This window comes from Taurulus bubalis, assembly GCF_910589615.1.
Source record: "Taurulus bubalis genome assembly, chromosome: 20".
NCBI lineage: Eukaryota > Metazoa > Chordata > Actinopteri > Perciformes > Cottidae > Taurulus > Taurulus bubalis.
In genome coordinates, this window is record NC_136608.1 from 3,094,480 (window position 1) to 3,111,555 (window position 17,076).

The window sequence follows — 17,076 nt, forward strand, 5'->3', positions numbered from 1 at the left end:
GATATTTCTCTGGCTGGGAGTTGGTTTGCAGGCTTTAAGGTTACAGTTCACCCCAAAATACATATTTTGTCCTATTGGTGTGAGTTGCCGCACGTTGCCTCACGTTGGAGAGATGTCGGCATTCTCTTGAATATAACGGGATTATAAAGCAGCTTCATGCTCACAACAAGTTCTGTGGATCATCTTCAGTAAAATATATGTAAATATGTGTTTATGATTTTGGGATATATCTTTATACCTTCACAGAAGGACCAATGTATCATTATGATCACGGGGTTTTCTATATAGGTGTTTTATGTGGGGACACTAATAATGGATGACCTTACTAGTTTATTACCAAATTGTACAAAAACATACATAATGAATGAGATACAAATAGAGGGACAGTTTCTCTCATCAGCATCAAGTTGGGAACCAAGTGTTTGTCAGTGGGATGTGGATTACAGTGGATAGAGGCAACATAAGGAGTGGTGGGGGGGCTTTACTTTTTGTGTTATTCATTCCCTGCCGAGAAACATTTTCTTTCGTTTTAGACCATGTGAGAAAGAAAACGGAGCACAGGATGGAGCCCCGTGACCGCTGGGCCGCACGTCACGTGATGCGGCGGTCCTGCTGTCATAAAGTAGCCAGAGATCGACACGGGATGAAGACCTCTCACTCTGACTATTATTTTCAGTTCGATGTAATCAGACTCCGCTTTCATTATCGGCCCTTCCCTCACCATAGAGGTCACGTGATGACATGAGTCCCTATAATAAAATGTAATCAGAACATTTTCAAGTAATCCAACAACACTTTTTACTTATAGACCTTCATCTTTACGGACTTCAGTTATATGTTTATTCATCATTGCAAATAACAAACTCGTTTTTTGTTAAACTGTCAAAGTATGCATGTTTTTATTATTATTAGTAGCAGTATTATGGTATATATAAAATAAGGGGGCAATTATAAAATAATGTTTTTGGAGAAATACAAAAAATTAATGGACAATTTGACCAAACTTGAACATACATCTACAGCGCTTCCATATGATTATTAACCGAAAGATTAACATCTGAAATGATAATGCAAAGTGTGTAATGTAAGGAAAGTTACGGCTCACGACGTTTAGGACTACAAACTGGCCTGAGTGCGAGAGAAGAGCGCATGCGTCAGGATCAACGCAGACCGGAAGGTGAAGAGGATTTTACCTGTGGAGTGACGGCTCTTTACATCACAGCCTATCTGTGATCCTAACAGGTCTCCTCTGGCTGCTGTCCTCCTAGAAGGACGCCGTGCTGGTTAAACTTTAACCGACTCAAGCAGCTGGTTCTCGGGAAGCCGGGACTTCGTCTCCTCCTCCGACCGGCAGCAGCAGCAGCATCCCCGCAGGAGCTGGAGAGCGGAGGTATGAGTCCCGTCTGAACTACCATGTTTATTATGTTAGCTTAAATGCTGAACTGTTAGGAAACCAGCCGAGGATAGTGTATTAATACAGGTAGACCGAACGCTGCTGTTAATTTATTTTCTTCTTCTCGTTTTCTCCAATTTCAAACGTATTAGGGACATCGTTTAGTCCTTCATCTTTCTCGCGTTAGCTTAACGCGCGCTACCGTGAAGGAAAAGGGAAGGAGCGCGAGGCTCAGCCGTTGGCGCGTCGGGGACTCCCGAGTCACGCAGCGAGGCGAACCGGCCAAACGAGGAGCTTCTTCCTCTGACAATGGTGACAGCAAACTGAAAAGAAGGAAACACTAACTAAACAAACACAAGAACATGTTGGTGAAGTGTGTCACACTTCGTTAGCGACGTTACGAAGTGTGACACATGAATGCTCGTGCATGTGGAGTGTGCCTGAAGTGTCAGGACGTCAACATTAAACAGTTTTATTTATTTACTTACATTTCCTTGATGAACGATAAAGTGGTGGAATCTATTCGCCTGTGGCCGACATCACATTTATCACATATGTGTGTTCAGTTTTAATCTGACAGTGACAAAGCACAGGAGCAGCCACTGGAGAGGAAACATATGGTTGAAGCTTATAAAAGAAAACGTGTCGAAAAGAAAACGTGTAGATCAATTGACGTAAGATCTGATCCAGTAGGAATAATATTAATGAATTTAATCAACGGCTAAAATGATTTAAAAAAAAACTCAGACACTTTACAAAGGGACAACAATATACATAATAAAAATGGACAATTAAGCAGTAATGGCAGACGAGTAAGATGTCAATCAATCTTACTTAAAATACAGTGGATTTAAAATGTCAGACATCTTTTTGGATCTTGACTCAACAGCATTCAGCAGTTACTTCAACAAAATAGTGAATGCGAACCGCAGACACTGAAGCGCTGTTAAAGCACAATTCACAAAACACAATTCTGCTCACTCTGAATTATTCACATATAATCTAATATTATCAGTGACGGCTGACATCGAGACTTTGCAGAGAAATGTTATCCATCCAAAAATCAAACATTTGCTCAAAGGTGGTGGCCTTTGCAGATCCAAATGAAGTCTCTCTTATCAGCACAAACGTGCATCAACGCACAGGCCTGGGTGGTCGTCGTACCACTCTCGTTATCACGTATATAAAAGTAGTGAAGAAAGCGGTTTGTGTTTGAATAATCCCCTCGTCTCTGCTTCTGCTTCTGGAGACAGAGGCAGACGGACAGATGCACTGGCCAGAGCAATGAGGCAGAGATGAACACCTCTGTCATGGAGCAAGAGGAAGCTGCAGCTGGAGGAGAGGCCGACTCGCAGCCGACGTACAGCATCGAGCGCCCGGTCTACGATGAAGCCTTCATCAGGTCGCAGCTTCTCCACCGCAGAGAAAACTCCACCACCCTCCGACAGAGGCTGGCGCACCGGTTCCGGTAAGTTTATGCGGAGGAATCTGCCTTCTGGATTTCAAAAAAGTCAAAAAGGAAATGGTCCTCAGGGCTCAATCAAGTCTATTTATGTAACTCATACAATTGGGTGCTAAAGACAGTAACATATTGGATCTGATGAGCAATGTAGATGCAATGGAAAAAAAGACAGTAATTGATAATGTAAATATGGAGCCATAGAGCAAAGTGTGGGTGCAGTAATTTAATGTAGATAGATATGTCTGCACACAGCAATGTAATCAGAATGTCTCGTACCCACTTGAATGCCAGTTTTCACATAGCAAATATCATTTTGTTATATTATATTTAAAAACTATATATATATGTATGTGTGTGTGTGTGTATATATATATATATATATATATATATATATATATATATATATATATATATATATATATATAATATTTAAAATATTATATATATATATATATATATATATAATATTTAAAATATTTTATTTAAAAATAGAAAAAAGGAATAGAAAAAAAAAGTATGATGAAGTCATTTTTTTGTATTGTTTAATTGATTGGTCTTTTTAAAATGTGACAAAATATGAAAATGGCCATCACAATTTCCTAACTTTTAGTTTTGTCTCATCAGCAGTCCAAAGATATTTGATGACCAATGATATAAAACGGCAACAATTTACTTGATAATTGGTCTAAACTATTATTAATAATAATAATTAACAAATATTAACAAACTAAATTGATTTACATTTTTTTTAAACATGCCAGTGATCACCTGTCCTCTGGCTTGTGGTTGTGTTAAGTGTATTTGAACAGTGAGAAACTATTAACTCTGAGTTATGACACAAGTCCTGCTTGTCTGCATTCAGAATACTTTTTAAATATTGATATTCTGATATTGATTCTGAGCAAGTTTACTGCTGGTGTGACTTTCTCTTTTACAGTCATTCAAATCAGTAAAAGGCACCGATATCCTGTGCTGACACGTCCGCTCAATTTATAAAAAAAAAAAAAAAAATCTTTTCTTAAATTGACTTCCTTGGTAAGCATAATCCTCCAAGTCTCACTTGATTGGATGTCAGTTTTTTTGGCAGGACGCTGTCAGTGTTTAAGATTAGTTATACTGACTTTATGTCTGTGACAACAGGGGACGATCTACGCAGCTCAATTCTATGTTTATATACCTGAATTTTAATTCCTCAAGTAATTCCTTAGGTTCTGACCAATTAAATAATGCATGTAAAGAGTATATTAATAAAGCACTGGTATCAGATTGATGCATTGATTGACTCATCCCTGATAAAGACGTGCTAACTTATCGGGTGTAAAGGAGATTAAAGGTAAGGTGAGTGGAGAAATCTTTCCTATTAGTAACAAAGAAGAATTCTTGTATCAGACTTTATCAGACCAGTAAGGCCTTATTTTAAGGTCAGAAACAAAAGTAAAAAAAAAAAACCAACAACATGGATTCCAGGAAGACTTTCTGTAGTTTCTGGAATGGGTCTTGGGAAGTCTGCTTTATTATTATTATTATTATTATTATTATTATTATTATTATTATTATTATTGATTACAAACCGATGAGTGAATTTGCTTGTCCCCGTTGTTTACAGGTGTTCATCAAAGAAGGCGAAGGCGGCCGTTTTCAGCTTTCTGCCTATTCTAACATGGCTGCCAAACTATCCAGTCAAGCAGTACATGTTTTCAGACGTGGTCTCGGGTCTCAGCACGGGGGTCGTGCAGCTCCCTCAAGGTCAGTGTGCCGCAGTCCTTCCAGACATGCAAATCACTTAAAGCATCGAATAAGGGAAAGAACTTAAACTTGTCTTCGACTAGGAGCGGTAAAGCTGTTCTTGACACTCCTTCTGGGACTGTTTTCTTATTTATCTCTCCCTGTCCTCGGCTCCACAGGTCTGGCCTACGCGATGCTGGCTGCTGTGCCTCCAGTTTATGGCCTGTACTCCTCATTCTACCCCGTCCTGCTCTACACCTTCTTTGGCACGTCCAGACACATATCCATCGGTGAGAAACCAACTTAAAGCCGCTTACTTCTGGTCATAAATGTCCTCGCTGCTGTCTGGGGCCACCTGCTGTGGCTGGTGCTAATACGGAGCTTCAAGGGTCCCTTTCTACCTTGTGTATCTGTGTATTGTTCTACAGTACATACCAAATGTGTGTCAAAGGTTCTTGTGAATGCATTTTGCAATTGTGTGTGTGTGTGACGCCCCCCTTAGTCATTGTCGTTAAACCAGTCAGGCTTTCTGTTCCCACGTGGCACATACATTTTCCAGTAATAATAGTGCAACTTGTTTTTGGCAGCTTTCACAGGGGAAGGGTGGCTTAAGGCATTGTTATGATGACAGCTGCGGTTTTCTTGTGCATAGAAACACTCAAAATGGACAATCAGCTGCTCGGAGGCAGTTTCTTGAAGGAAATGATATAAAACCGTGTCTTCTTTCACAATGATACATTTTTGTGTGTGCATTTCTCTTGCAGAAACGTGTCTTTGGCAGCTTAGGGCAGTACAGTGGTGAAAGCTACAGTTTTTAATTTCAACCGCAAATTCTTAATTGTAACAATCTGTTGACAAAGCCGCTCTGGTTTATATTCTGCTGCCTGAAATGACAGCTGTTCTTGAGCTCCGTGAGTTGGTTGAAAGCTCCGTCTCCAGCGGACCGAGCTGACTCGTTTTAAGAATCGTGCCATGGCCTCTTTAAAGATGCACTTCAGTGCTACATGTACACATTTCATCAGTGAGGCTTGAGCCACAACAGGAGGTCTTAGAGCAAAAAGCCAGAATTGCTATCTTATTCAACTTTAGCTAAAGAGCGTCTGCAGAGCTGCTAGCGTCCCCTGAACTCTAAAACTGGCTCTTTTTCTTATGGAACCTGTAACCCATCAAAATAATGAAGTTAGTTATCAATATGGTCCTTGGCTTTGGAAAAACTGCCCGTATAGTACCATGGTGAGAATGTAGCTCACGTTAGAGCAGATAAACAAACTGTTTAATTCATTCCTTACACTTATTTTTGGAACGGCTGAGAAAAACCACTCTCCAAACTCCCTTCATGCGAGTGTCACTCTTACATGTACACTGTTTCAACATATGGGGACATTCAAAGGTTGACTTCCATACAAAGGCAGGCACAGGTTTTGAGTTGACCCAACCTTTGGGTTCTAAATGAATGGTGAATGCTGTTGAGATGTAGTCAGTCAGTGGCCAGTGGGAAATGTCTTCACTAAGTTGTGCCATCTGTGTCCTCGGGTGACACGAGCAGTCGGATTGCGAAATTCCAGCGACGCCACTCCTGACATGCCCCCCATCAATTAGGAAAGTCATCTTGAATGTCAGCTCACGGCTACGAGTCCATCTGAGAAACGAGCACAATGAAGTCCACCTGCTCCACATCTTTGAAAAATAAGATCTGATCCGAAGTGATCGACAGGAAGCAGGTGGTTGACCCCTTAACGTCTGGCAGAGAGGGAGAGGGAATAACTGGGCTGCTGTTCAAGTGCTGGGCAAGATCACTCACACTCACTCTCTCACACTCACACACACACACACACACACACTCTCAAAGTGCATGACCCCACAGTCACACTGGACATCTTCTTACTGCACAGCACCAAGCCTGGACATGAGAGAAATGCGTCCATAAGGCTGCTTTCACATGGACCGGCCGGTCAGACGCTTGACCATATGTTGCTATGTGAATGGAATATATTAAATACCGTGATTGAGTTTCTAATATCTAATGCAGTTATTAGACACTCGTATAGCATGTAGCTATAAAATGCAGCTTTCTCTTAATATTCCATTGCAAACGTTTACAACCTGCTCTCTTGTGAGTGAGTAAATAAAGATAAAATATTCTCACTTTGGAGGCAGTGCCGTCTCCTGGCTTATGCCACCTAACTTTACCGTCCTGCTCTGTTGACTAAATGATATCCAGTTTGCCGTGAACGCAGCATAATTCAAGCACGATGATGTTTGGTTCAGTGTTGCTCTTCCGCCTTTATTTCCTGCAGTGAGGGCGAACACTGATAAGAGACTGTGTACCTGAGTCACTGACCAAGACATGACGCAGTTAATGTGAAGCCGAGCTTTAGCTGCATTTATGTAGAAACCCCCAAACACTCAATTAACTAACCAAAGATTTACTAGTTAATTCACTAGTTTTTGCCTGTCCGTGCTCATCCAGCATCTTCCAAGTACCCAGCCTGGGATGAGTGGAGACAATGGCAAACTTTGAGGAGTATAAAAGATCCAAACATTTCCTCGTCGGGATCCCACGTCGGCTCACGTCCGTCGTTGAAAGTATAACCGAGGCTTTAGGAGGTGTTCCACCTGCTCGTTGCGGCTTCATTCACCCACCTGACTTCTTTGTTTCCAAAGTTAGGGCTTCTAAGCGATCTCAAATGTCAGCTGTAACCTTGAAGTCCATCTGAGGAATTGGTGTGATAAATCGAACCTCAACCTTTGAAACAAAAGACATGATCTGCTGCTGGGAGAGATGGCCTTTTCAATCCAAGGCATAGTGCCTGAATCCACAGTTACAGTGGACGGTACTGAAGTACTCTGTGTGTGTGTGTGTGTGTGTGTGTGTGTGTGTGTGTGTGTGTGTGTGTGTGTGTGTGTGTGTGTGTGTGTGTGTGTGTGTGTGTGTGTGTGTGTGTGTGTGTGTGTGTGTGTGTGTGTGTGTGTGTGTGTGTGTGTGCTCCTCAGGCACCTTTGCAGTGATAAGTCTCATGATCGGGTCCATTGTAGTGAGGGAGGCCCCAGACTCCATGTTCTACGTCCTGTCCGCCAACGGGACCAACGCGTCTGCCGTCCTGGACGTGGAGGCTCGGGACGCCAGGAGGGTGCAGGTGGCCGTCGTGCTCACGACCCTGGTGGGAATCATCCAGGTGAGCCTCGAAAACAACCGACTCAACAGCAACTGAAAGCTGCTGTTGATTTAGCCCCTCCCCCACATGGTGTCTCCTATTGGGTTAAGACATCCCAGTAAAGTGATCCAGCTCGCTGACATCTTCTCACGCTCAGAAGTCCCTGTTTACCCGAAAACAGCAGGCTGTCTGAATCCTTGTTGGCGTATCAACACCTCGATTTCATGTTTTTATTTGAAACAAAACTATGTGGCTTTTTCTATTCCCCTTACCTCTTTCTTTCTTTCAGTTTTCCTTCGGTCTTCTCAGGTTCGGCTTTGTGGCGATCTACCTCACAGAGCCCCTGGTGCGAGGCTTCACCACAGCCGCAGCAGTGCACGTCGTCGTCTCTCAGCTGAAGTACCTGCTGGGGGTGAAAACCCAGCGCTTCAGTGGACCCCTCTCTGTCATTTATGTACGTTTCATGAGCTTTTTAATGGTTTGTTAGTGGAAAGATTGGTCTGGTTTTGCTGTGCATTTGTGATGATTGCGTGCCTCATGAATGGTTACACTCTTGCCACAGAGCTTCAAGGCGGTACTCTTTGACATCACCAGCACCAACGTCTCCACGGTCATCCTGGGCCTGACGTGCATGGTCTTCCTGTACGTCGTCAAAGACCTCAACGAGCGCTTCAAGAAGAAGCTGCCGATTCCCATCCCGGGAGAGATTATCGTGGTCATCGTGTCAACCGGGATCTCGTACGGAATGTTCTTGTCGGACGTCTACAACGTGGACGTCGTCGGGAAGATACCAACCGGGTAGGTTGTTGCGTTCTCATTTCTGGAATTTAGAGAGTGTATTTCAGTCATGGGTGAGCGTTTACAACCGGGAGATCCGGATCTACCAAAGATTTTTAGTTGATGCGTGTCATATCCTAATTATATTGATTTAGTAGTTTCAAGCTTTTCAGCTTTCATGCCGTAAAAGGAGCCATCGTAACATCGCAGTGCTGCCTTCTGTGTTCTCAGGCTTCTCCCGCCGGTCGCCCCGGAGTTCTCTCTGCTCCCCAATCTGGTTACAGACTCCTTTGCCATAGCGATCGTGGGATTCTCGATGGGCATCTCACTTGCCAAGACCTTCGCCCTGAAGCACGGCTACAGCGTGGATGGCAACCAGGTGGGTCTGGACATCTAGGGTCAAGGGCGCTTAACTGCACGTATGGTGGAGATGCACCAAATCCGGCCAACAAGCGGAAAGACGTGGTGGAACCCGAAGCGGTGCTGTTTGCTCCGGCAGGTGGACGAGGCTTGGATTTAGCTCCATTTGCTAAACGGAACACTAAAATATGTTTCTGGCGTGAAATAGGCCGTTCAAGTCGAGTTTCCTGAGTCTGCTGCTTTGCTGTGTACAGACTTAATTTGCCTAAAGAGTCATGTTTATGCAAACATTAGATACGGTGACTGGTGAGTCCTCTCGGTGCGTCGTATCCATGCAACGCTCTCTTGCTCTCCACAGAAGATTAATAGGATTAATTAAACGACTTCACATACGTCAATGGATTTGGTGTATCGCCACGTTCACATATATATATATATATATATATATATATATATATTCCGTTGACTGTATTTTAATGTTATTGAATGAAACCTCCGTGTTCTGCTTCCAGGAGCTGATCGCCCTCGGCCTCTGCAACTTCATCAGCTCTTTCTTTCAAACGTTCGCCATCACCTGCTCCATGTCCAGGAGCCTGGTGCAGGAGAGCACTGGTGGAAAAACACAGGTAGCCCAGACACAGTAGTGATTACGCTATCTCGCCTGACTGAATTGGTGTTGTAAAGCCGTGATTAGAATGAGACGATGTTGACACAGTGACCGCCGGGCCTTTGTGTGTTCAGATCGCGGGGCTGCTGGCGTCGCTCGTGGTGCTGCTGGTGGTGGTGGCCGTTGGTTTCGTCTTCCAGCCGCTCCCTCAGGTGGGTGACGCCGCTGCCGATGACGTCGAGCCTCCAGCTTCCTGTCTGGCAGCTCACCGTCAAAGGTGGAGCTGCAGACACTTCTGTTTTTTACATTTTCTTCCCTGTCTGTTGAACAGACGGTGACTGACGCAGAATCCAAGTCACAACCACTAGTTAATGCTTCATGTTTCACCTCATAAAGTCTTTTCTAATCTAGTCTTCTTGTTTTGTTCTGTTCTGTTGTGGGTTGGGCTCTCCAGACTGCTCTGGCTGCCATCATCATGGTGAACCTGTTGGGCATGTTCAAACAGTTCAGAGACATTCCTGCGCTGTGGAGGACCAGCAAGATCGAACTGGTCAGTCTCTCAAGTCAATACAAAATAAATAAAGCGATAAGGGGCTCATTCTGCACTTTTTAGTCTGCTGTGACTTTTGGGATGGGAGCTATTCTTGCTAAACAGGCCCATCGTAGGGAAATCTACAATATGCTTTTATACACATATATATGGGCCTTTTTATAAAATATAGTTTTATTGACATTCAGCATCAGATACCATTCAAATAATCTCTGCATACAGACATTTATGTTTGTCCGAAATGCTCCATGTTAACGTTTGCGACAAACCTCTTCTCTTGATCATAGATTTACAAAAATAAGTCTGGTATATGGGGCGAGACAGTTTTCTCACAGTAATTCCAATTAATGATTTACATATGCTAACATGTGCTATACATTGTACACAACACACATTTCCTCGTAAGAGCCTTTTTACCTGCTCCCAGCTGTATATTTAATACATATTTGTCTCTTTTCTGCCATTCTTGAGGTATGAGTCCAAAATATATGGTCTTACTCTCCAGGGCGCATTGCATCTGAAAAGATCTTGTAAGACTTTATGTATCCCGCTCCAAAAATGTTTATTACCATGGCAAACCAGAAACATGGTAATGATCTGCATTTAGATTTCCACAGTTCCTCCAGTAAACAGGGAGTTACCGTCATAGTGGGATTTCAGAGCAGGCTTCTCCAACTAAACTCCCTCCAATGTCCTGAACTGGAACATCTCTATATTGATACCCTTTTATTTGTAAGTGCATTGCCAAAGTAAAAATAAGCAAAGGATGCTGGTCCAAGAGAAAAGTGTTGGTGTGTGTTGGTGTGTGTTGGTGTGTGTTGGTGTGTGTTGGTGTGTGTTGGTGTGTGTTTTTGTGTGGCTGATCTCCAGCTGCAGATAAAGCTCAAACAGCACAAACAGGTTCTCCGACATGTTTCTTCCATGTCATGTCCCACCTGGGAAAGAGAGCCATGTGAAGTCAACCATGATCTGATTGTTCACTTGTAATCTTTCCTTCCCACAGAAAATATGTTGTAGCTGCACTGAGAACCGTCATGTCGGTTTAATTCTGCGTCTTCCTGTTCCTCTCTCAGGCCATCTGGCTGGTGGCCTTTGTGGCGTCCGTGCTGCTGGGCCTGGACTACGGCCTCCTGGTGGCCATCGCATTCGCCATACTCACAGTCATCTACAGGACGCAGAGGTACTGACGCTACAGCTGCTTGCCTGTAGTCCGAATGTGTGTTTATTTCTGTTCCCATATGTGTTTCTCACCTTTCTGTGTCTTCCAGCCCTAAAAGCGCCATTCTGGGCCATGTTCCTGGAACGGGGCTGTACTGTGACGTGGATGAGTACGAAGAGGTGAGAAAACACCAAAGTCTGAGTCCAGGCTTAACGTCAGGTGCGTTGGTCCAAACTCTGAACGCCTGTGTTTTGTGTTTTTGTTCCCAGGCGGCTGAATATGAGGGGATTAAGATTTTCCACTCCAACTCTTCAATCTACTTTGCCAACAGTGACCTTTATGTGAACACCCTCAAGGAGAAGGTAATCCCAGTATGTTCATGAAGTACTGCGCAGAAGGTGAAAGAAACCCGATCCCATTTACTTCTATGAACAGAGGAATATTGGAAGTACTTATATCTGTGGAATTGAGCTGTTTTCATCAAGTTGTTTGAGGTGCAATGAAGTCTGGAATAGACAAACACTGTGACTGTGTAGGTCTTCACTACTGTTGATACTCAGAGACATGTTGTTAAGTGAAAGCAATTCAGTGTGAAGATGTGAGCAAACAGTTGTAACAAGATAGCACAAAGAGGTGAAATAAGGAAGACGGCATGCGTTTAGATATCCTATCAGGGTCCTGGTTTTAGGATGTGGATCAATAATTAAGTTATCAGATAAGAAGGCTGACGATCGAAGAGTCTGGATATTTGGGTTTTACAAAGCTGCTTAAATATATCTTGGATTGCTGTCAGAGCAACACGTCCTTAAAGGGATGGTTTGGATGTTTAGCAGTGTGGTTGTATGATGAATACATTCAGATAATAAAGATTAGAGAAGCAGAGCAGTAGCAGCACAGGAGCAAAGCAATGCTGTGGACGTATTTTAAGACTCCTAAATATATATCGGTTTGTGTTATGTGCTATATTTAGAATATTTTCACTGCTTCAAAGCCACGAGACTCCTTCAACAAAAACAATAATTTTAACACAGACACACACACACACACACACACAGGAGTTTCTGGTGTACGGCTGCCTTGATTGGTGATTAGGAACAAACCCTAAGTCACACAATAACACTTACAAACTAACCAAAGTCGCGTCAGGACACAAAAGAACCGGTCAAGGCAACGGTGGACCAGCAAGGTAAGATGACACGATGTCTTTGCCATCAGAGGGTTGTTGTGATCAATTGGCTCGCTCTCTTGGATTTATTATGAAAGAGTGTAGATATCATGATGAGAGCAGATGTTGGTCCTTTAGAAACCATTATAATGAACCAAGTTCAGGCCAACTAACAGGGTTATGTTAGCCTGATTTCAGCTCGTTAGCCTCAGTAAGTAGTCTGAAGAATGAATAATACAGATTTAAGTCCAGCCCGCAACCTGTTTGGGTCCAGAAACATGTTGTCCAATGTAAAGTTACTGTGAGGGACTTTTAAGTGGTTTTGAAACAGTCTCAATGTGATGCTGATGCCCCTATATGACCTCCCTAAGTCAACCATCAGAGGGAAGACGGGTGGTTTCTATGTAGTTATTCTGAATGCTTGAACTCTGGCTCCCTGCCAGGAGTTAGACCAGAACATCTCTGAATGGCAAAAGTGAACTGGAGGTTTCGAGGTGCTGTAGTTTCCCTGCTTCGGTCTGGATGCTGAGCTAAGACACCCAGCTGCTGGCATTGACTTCATATTTATCTCAGTCATAGAAGTTGTATCAATATTCCCATCTAACTTTCAGTAAGAAAAGGAAAAAGCTTTCTTCTCTCAAAATGTTCTACTTTGATCGTTACCGAGGACATTTACCTCACATCTACTACGTACAGCAGGAAATGGCAACGCAGATTATTTGTATAAAGTGTGAAGTGATACAAGTGATGCATTTACAATGACTTTTAGTATAACAAATGCCTGGGAGAATAAAAACAACAACTCAAAAATCAAGTGTCTGTGGTGACGGCCTGGACAGGAAGAGCAGCAGTTTATTGTCATGGAGGACATTAGGATGAGTTAGAGGAAAGCGTGACTACATTACTGCCTTTCTGTTCCGGTGGATGTCGTCCTCAATGTACAACAAGCTATTAGATTTACTCCGAGGCCACCGGTCATTGAGCCGAGAGTTCAGCTGAGCTTCTTTCAGCAAAGTGATTACGTTGGTAATAGTTTGGAACAAAATGTTGTAAAAGTGCTACAGCGATACACAAATGTCCGCATATTCCCGAGTGAGTTCACCTGAATGGTCACACAGTTTTACTGACGTGTTTGCTGGTGACGCCTCCACAGACGGGAGTGGACCCTGAGGCCTTGCAAGCCGCCCGCAAAACCCAAAAGAAACTGACGGAGAAGGCAAACGGCGACCGCAACCCTTCACTGAACATGTGTGGCAAGGTGAGGCCTCATTTCCTCTCTCCTCCTTTCCTCTCTCCTGGTTACAAGGTGAGGCCTCCTTTCCTCTCTCCTGGTTAATGAATGAATATATACTTTATTAATCCCCGAGGGGGAATTTGGTGTCGACGTGGCAGCAATTTACAGACAAAAATAAGATATAAAAAAACAACAGGGATGAGATATATAAAAAAAACAGTATTAATTTAGGAATTAAATTAAACGTAAACAGTAGAAGTGCAAACATGCAAAGTATGTATGTGTATATTAAGTATGTGAGGTGTAAATAAAAATGGTGAGGCCTCCTTTCCTCTCTCCTCTCTCCTCCACCTGGTTGCTTGTTGCTTTAGGACACAGTCGGCTTTGTTGAGTCGGCATGCCGCATACTTGCGTGTTGGTGGCTTGAGAACAGTCGATTTAAAAATGAAGTGTAGAATTTTGACTTTAGCGCCCCACAGTGCCAAAAATACACACGACAACCTGAAACAAGGGATGCACCGATTGTGTAATTCTGGGCTGATTCCGATGTTTAAAGTAACAAATTAGTCGATAACGAAAAATGAATCTTCATCGTAAAATAAATTACAGTTTGAAAGCATAGTGTTTAAAAGAAATCGTCACTGTGATGTCGCTCATTAGTTTGTGAACTGCGGTTATGAAGTCTTGAGTTCTGCATTTTGGCCGTCGCCATCTTGTTTTTGTGGAACCAGAAGTGACGCAGGGGGAGGAGCTAAGTTCACCTAAACGCTGTACGAGACATTTCCAGGGGACCAAAATGTTACTATTATCTCTGAAGTGAAAACGGTCTGTGAAAGGGTTAAAGCTGTTCACGAAAACACAGACGACTCCCAGACCTGTCAATCACCTTGTAGCCCCGCCCTAAAGCATCCCCTGCTTTATGGTCTGTTTGACTCTAAATGACCATCATTTACTAAATGAACATCATGCTGTATTGAAGAAGACTTGAAACTAGAGATTGAGACATAAACTCATGTTTACAATGTTTACTGAGGGAATAAATCAAGAGAAGTAGAGTCATTTATATAGACTTCTATACAACCAGAGGAATCGCCGCCTGGTGGCCAGGAGAGAGAATGCAGCTTTAACACATGAAGCATAGACTTCTATACAATTGGATTTTTGCAGCATTATGCTAGCTGGTATTGTTCAAGTACGACAGCTACTGACTAACACAGTGTGCCTGTATTTGACTGGTTCCAGAACAAGCAGCAGGAAGTGACTCATGAGGTTGTGTCCTATGACGACGTGGTGGAGCAGCAGAGGAACGGTCAGCTGGGGGCGGGCCGCAGGGCGTCCCACTCGGAGGAGGCCGTCTTCCTGGAACCGCCTCTGACCGGCGTCCACTCCATCATCCTGGACTGGACGCCGGCCACCTTCATCGACTCCGTGGGAGCCAAAGCCATCAAACAGGTTCTTCCTTCTTTTTCTTGTAGTTGAGGGTATTTTCCACACCGTTCACTGCAACAACGGGGGGAAGAAAGTGGAGACGTTACGCTCTGAAGTTCCTCCCCTGTGATGCTGCAGCGTCCGTTCAGGAGCGCTGGTAGGAACGTGTGTGTGTCGGAGGGATTTTACCTCTGGAAGTAAGTCAGTATTTTTCTCTGCAGGTCATCAAGGAATACGCAGCGTTGGACATTCAGGTGGTGCTCGCCGGCTGCAGCAGTGAGTAATCACGAGGACGCTTCTGTCTGTGTTTAAATGTGTAATGTGTAACTGTTCTAGTTTTTTTAAAAGAACTAGAACAGTTACACATTACACAAAATGTTTCTAGCAATTTCTCAAATCTTATTATCTGCGCAGAAGATGAAAATATTATCCAGTTTTAAGCCACATTTTTACAATACACTTTTTAGCTTTCATCATTTTTGACCACATATTTTAACTGGATGAGGTCATCAGAGAAACCAGCGGAGCAACTGCTTCCGTTTTCTTTGGAGAAGAGGAGAAAAACCTCCTTACGATGAACACTAAAGGAATCCTAGTCAGGAGAAGCTGAACGCAAAGACCACAACTCCCATGAGCCCCAATTCTTCAGTGTCACCAAAATCCATATTCACCAACGGCCATATTTACATGCAGTTCCCTTTTTTACATTGTATGTGACTCGAGGAGCCGAGTGAAGAAGCCTCATACAGATTAAACGGGTTACTCTGATGTGGAAACGTCTTTCTGCTTCAACTTTTGCTTCATCTCTGCCAACAAAGTCAAGACTTTGAAACTATTGTTTGTGGTATAATGACATAATTATTTGAATATGGGGGATCAAGCATATCCTGCAAAGGGATTCATAACACATGGCAAAGTTATAATTTATTCCATCCTTTCGTAATCTCTAATATTGTCCAAATACACATGGTTCCGTCATGGTAGCAGAACGGTTTGACTGATCCTGCATCTCTGCTTTGCTCCACCAGGAAGCCTTCTCTCCGAGCTGGACTCCTTACAGTTCTTCAGCGGGGTCGTGACCCCGGCGACGGCGTTCCCCACCGTCCACGACGCCGTGCTGCGCTGTCGGCGCTCGAACCCCCGCACGTCAGCCGCTCCGACCGATGGACCGCTCCCACAGATACACCTGTAGCCGAGGAGAGCCGGCAGGGGTCCGGACTCGGGCGCCCGACCGCTTAGGTGTGATGAACTGTGCTGCTCCAGCAGAACCGAACGGTCATTCATATTGAATAGAGTTTGTAGAAAGGCGGAGGTTAAAGGTTATACCAGTGCCAGTACACGTAAAGTCACACCAACAGAGTACTTACTTTTCTACTTTATTTGAAGTAGACATGTGTAAAATGTGTGTAGTAAAGCCATACTTTGTTTCGGAACGCTGAACTGCCGACTGTCAAATTCACCACGAGAGGTTCTCGCTTTGTGGGCCAACACGTTGGATTAAATTGAACGCTTGTGGTGATTTGACTGTTCAAAACCATACAATATTTTTGTTGTGAGTCCAAAAAGGATCAAATGCAGGGATCGCTTGCTACTGGCTCGTTTTGGCCGATGTAGCCAGCCCTACTGGTAGCACTGGTGGACGCTCTTCCTCTCATGAAGCACTGAGGAGTCCGACGACCTCGTTACCCTGAAGCTGACATGCAAGGCCGTTTGAGGAAGAAATCAGAGATTCAGGACTGAGTTTCCAACGAACATTCCTCTTTTTGTAGTTGTTTAGTCACTGCTGTTGGGATAGGCGCACTTAAAGAATAAATATATATGTATGGCTGCTGTTGTCCAAATGACGGTTAGATTTAGTTTGTGGTGGAAACATGTGAAACTTGAAGCTGCCTCTATCAAATGTTAGTGAAAACTTGTCTTGATGGATTCTTGAGAATCTATTTTCAGCTGTAATTATGGATTCAAACCAGCAGAAGGCGCCATCGAGCGATTTGCAGTGTCATGTTTGTTGTTATAGGAACACAGGATGCCTTTAAAGTTTGTGTGTGGTTATTTTACAAT

The 17,076-nt window shown here is 43.5% G+C and overlaps 1 protein-coding gene across 1 annotated transcript; it reads left to right on the plus strand.

The window, feature by feature from the left end:
* Positions 1-1,322: 1,322 nt before the first annotated feature.
* On the plus strand, positions 1,323-16,969 carry slc26a5 (solute carrier family 26 member 5). The gene is made up of 18 exons (XM_079236223.1): positions 1,323-1,390; positions 2,643-2,861; positions 4,462-4,601; positions 4,760-4,870; positions 7,575-7,756; positions 8,025-8,189; positions 8,298-8,533; positions 8,744-8,891; positions 9,385-9,498; positions 9,614-9,691; positions 9,934-10,029; positions 11,103-11,209; positions 11,298-11,367; positions 11,458-11,550; positions 13,507-13,611; positions 14,830-15,039; positions 15,237-15,291; positions 16,044-16,969. The coding sequence occupies exons 2-18, from the start codon at positions 2,689-2,691 to the stop codon at positions 16,205-16,207; spliced, it is 2,247 nt and encodes a 748-aa protein (XP_079092349.1). The 5' UTR covers positions 1,323-1,390; positions 2,643-2,688; the 3' UTR covers positions 16,208-16,969.
* The last annotated feature ends 107 nt before the right edge of the window (positions 16,970-17,076 follow it).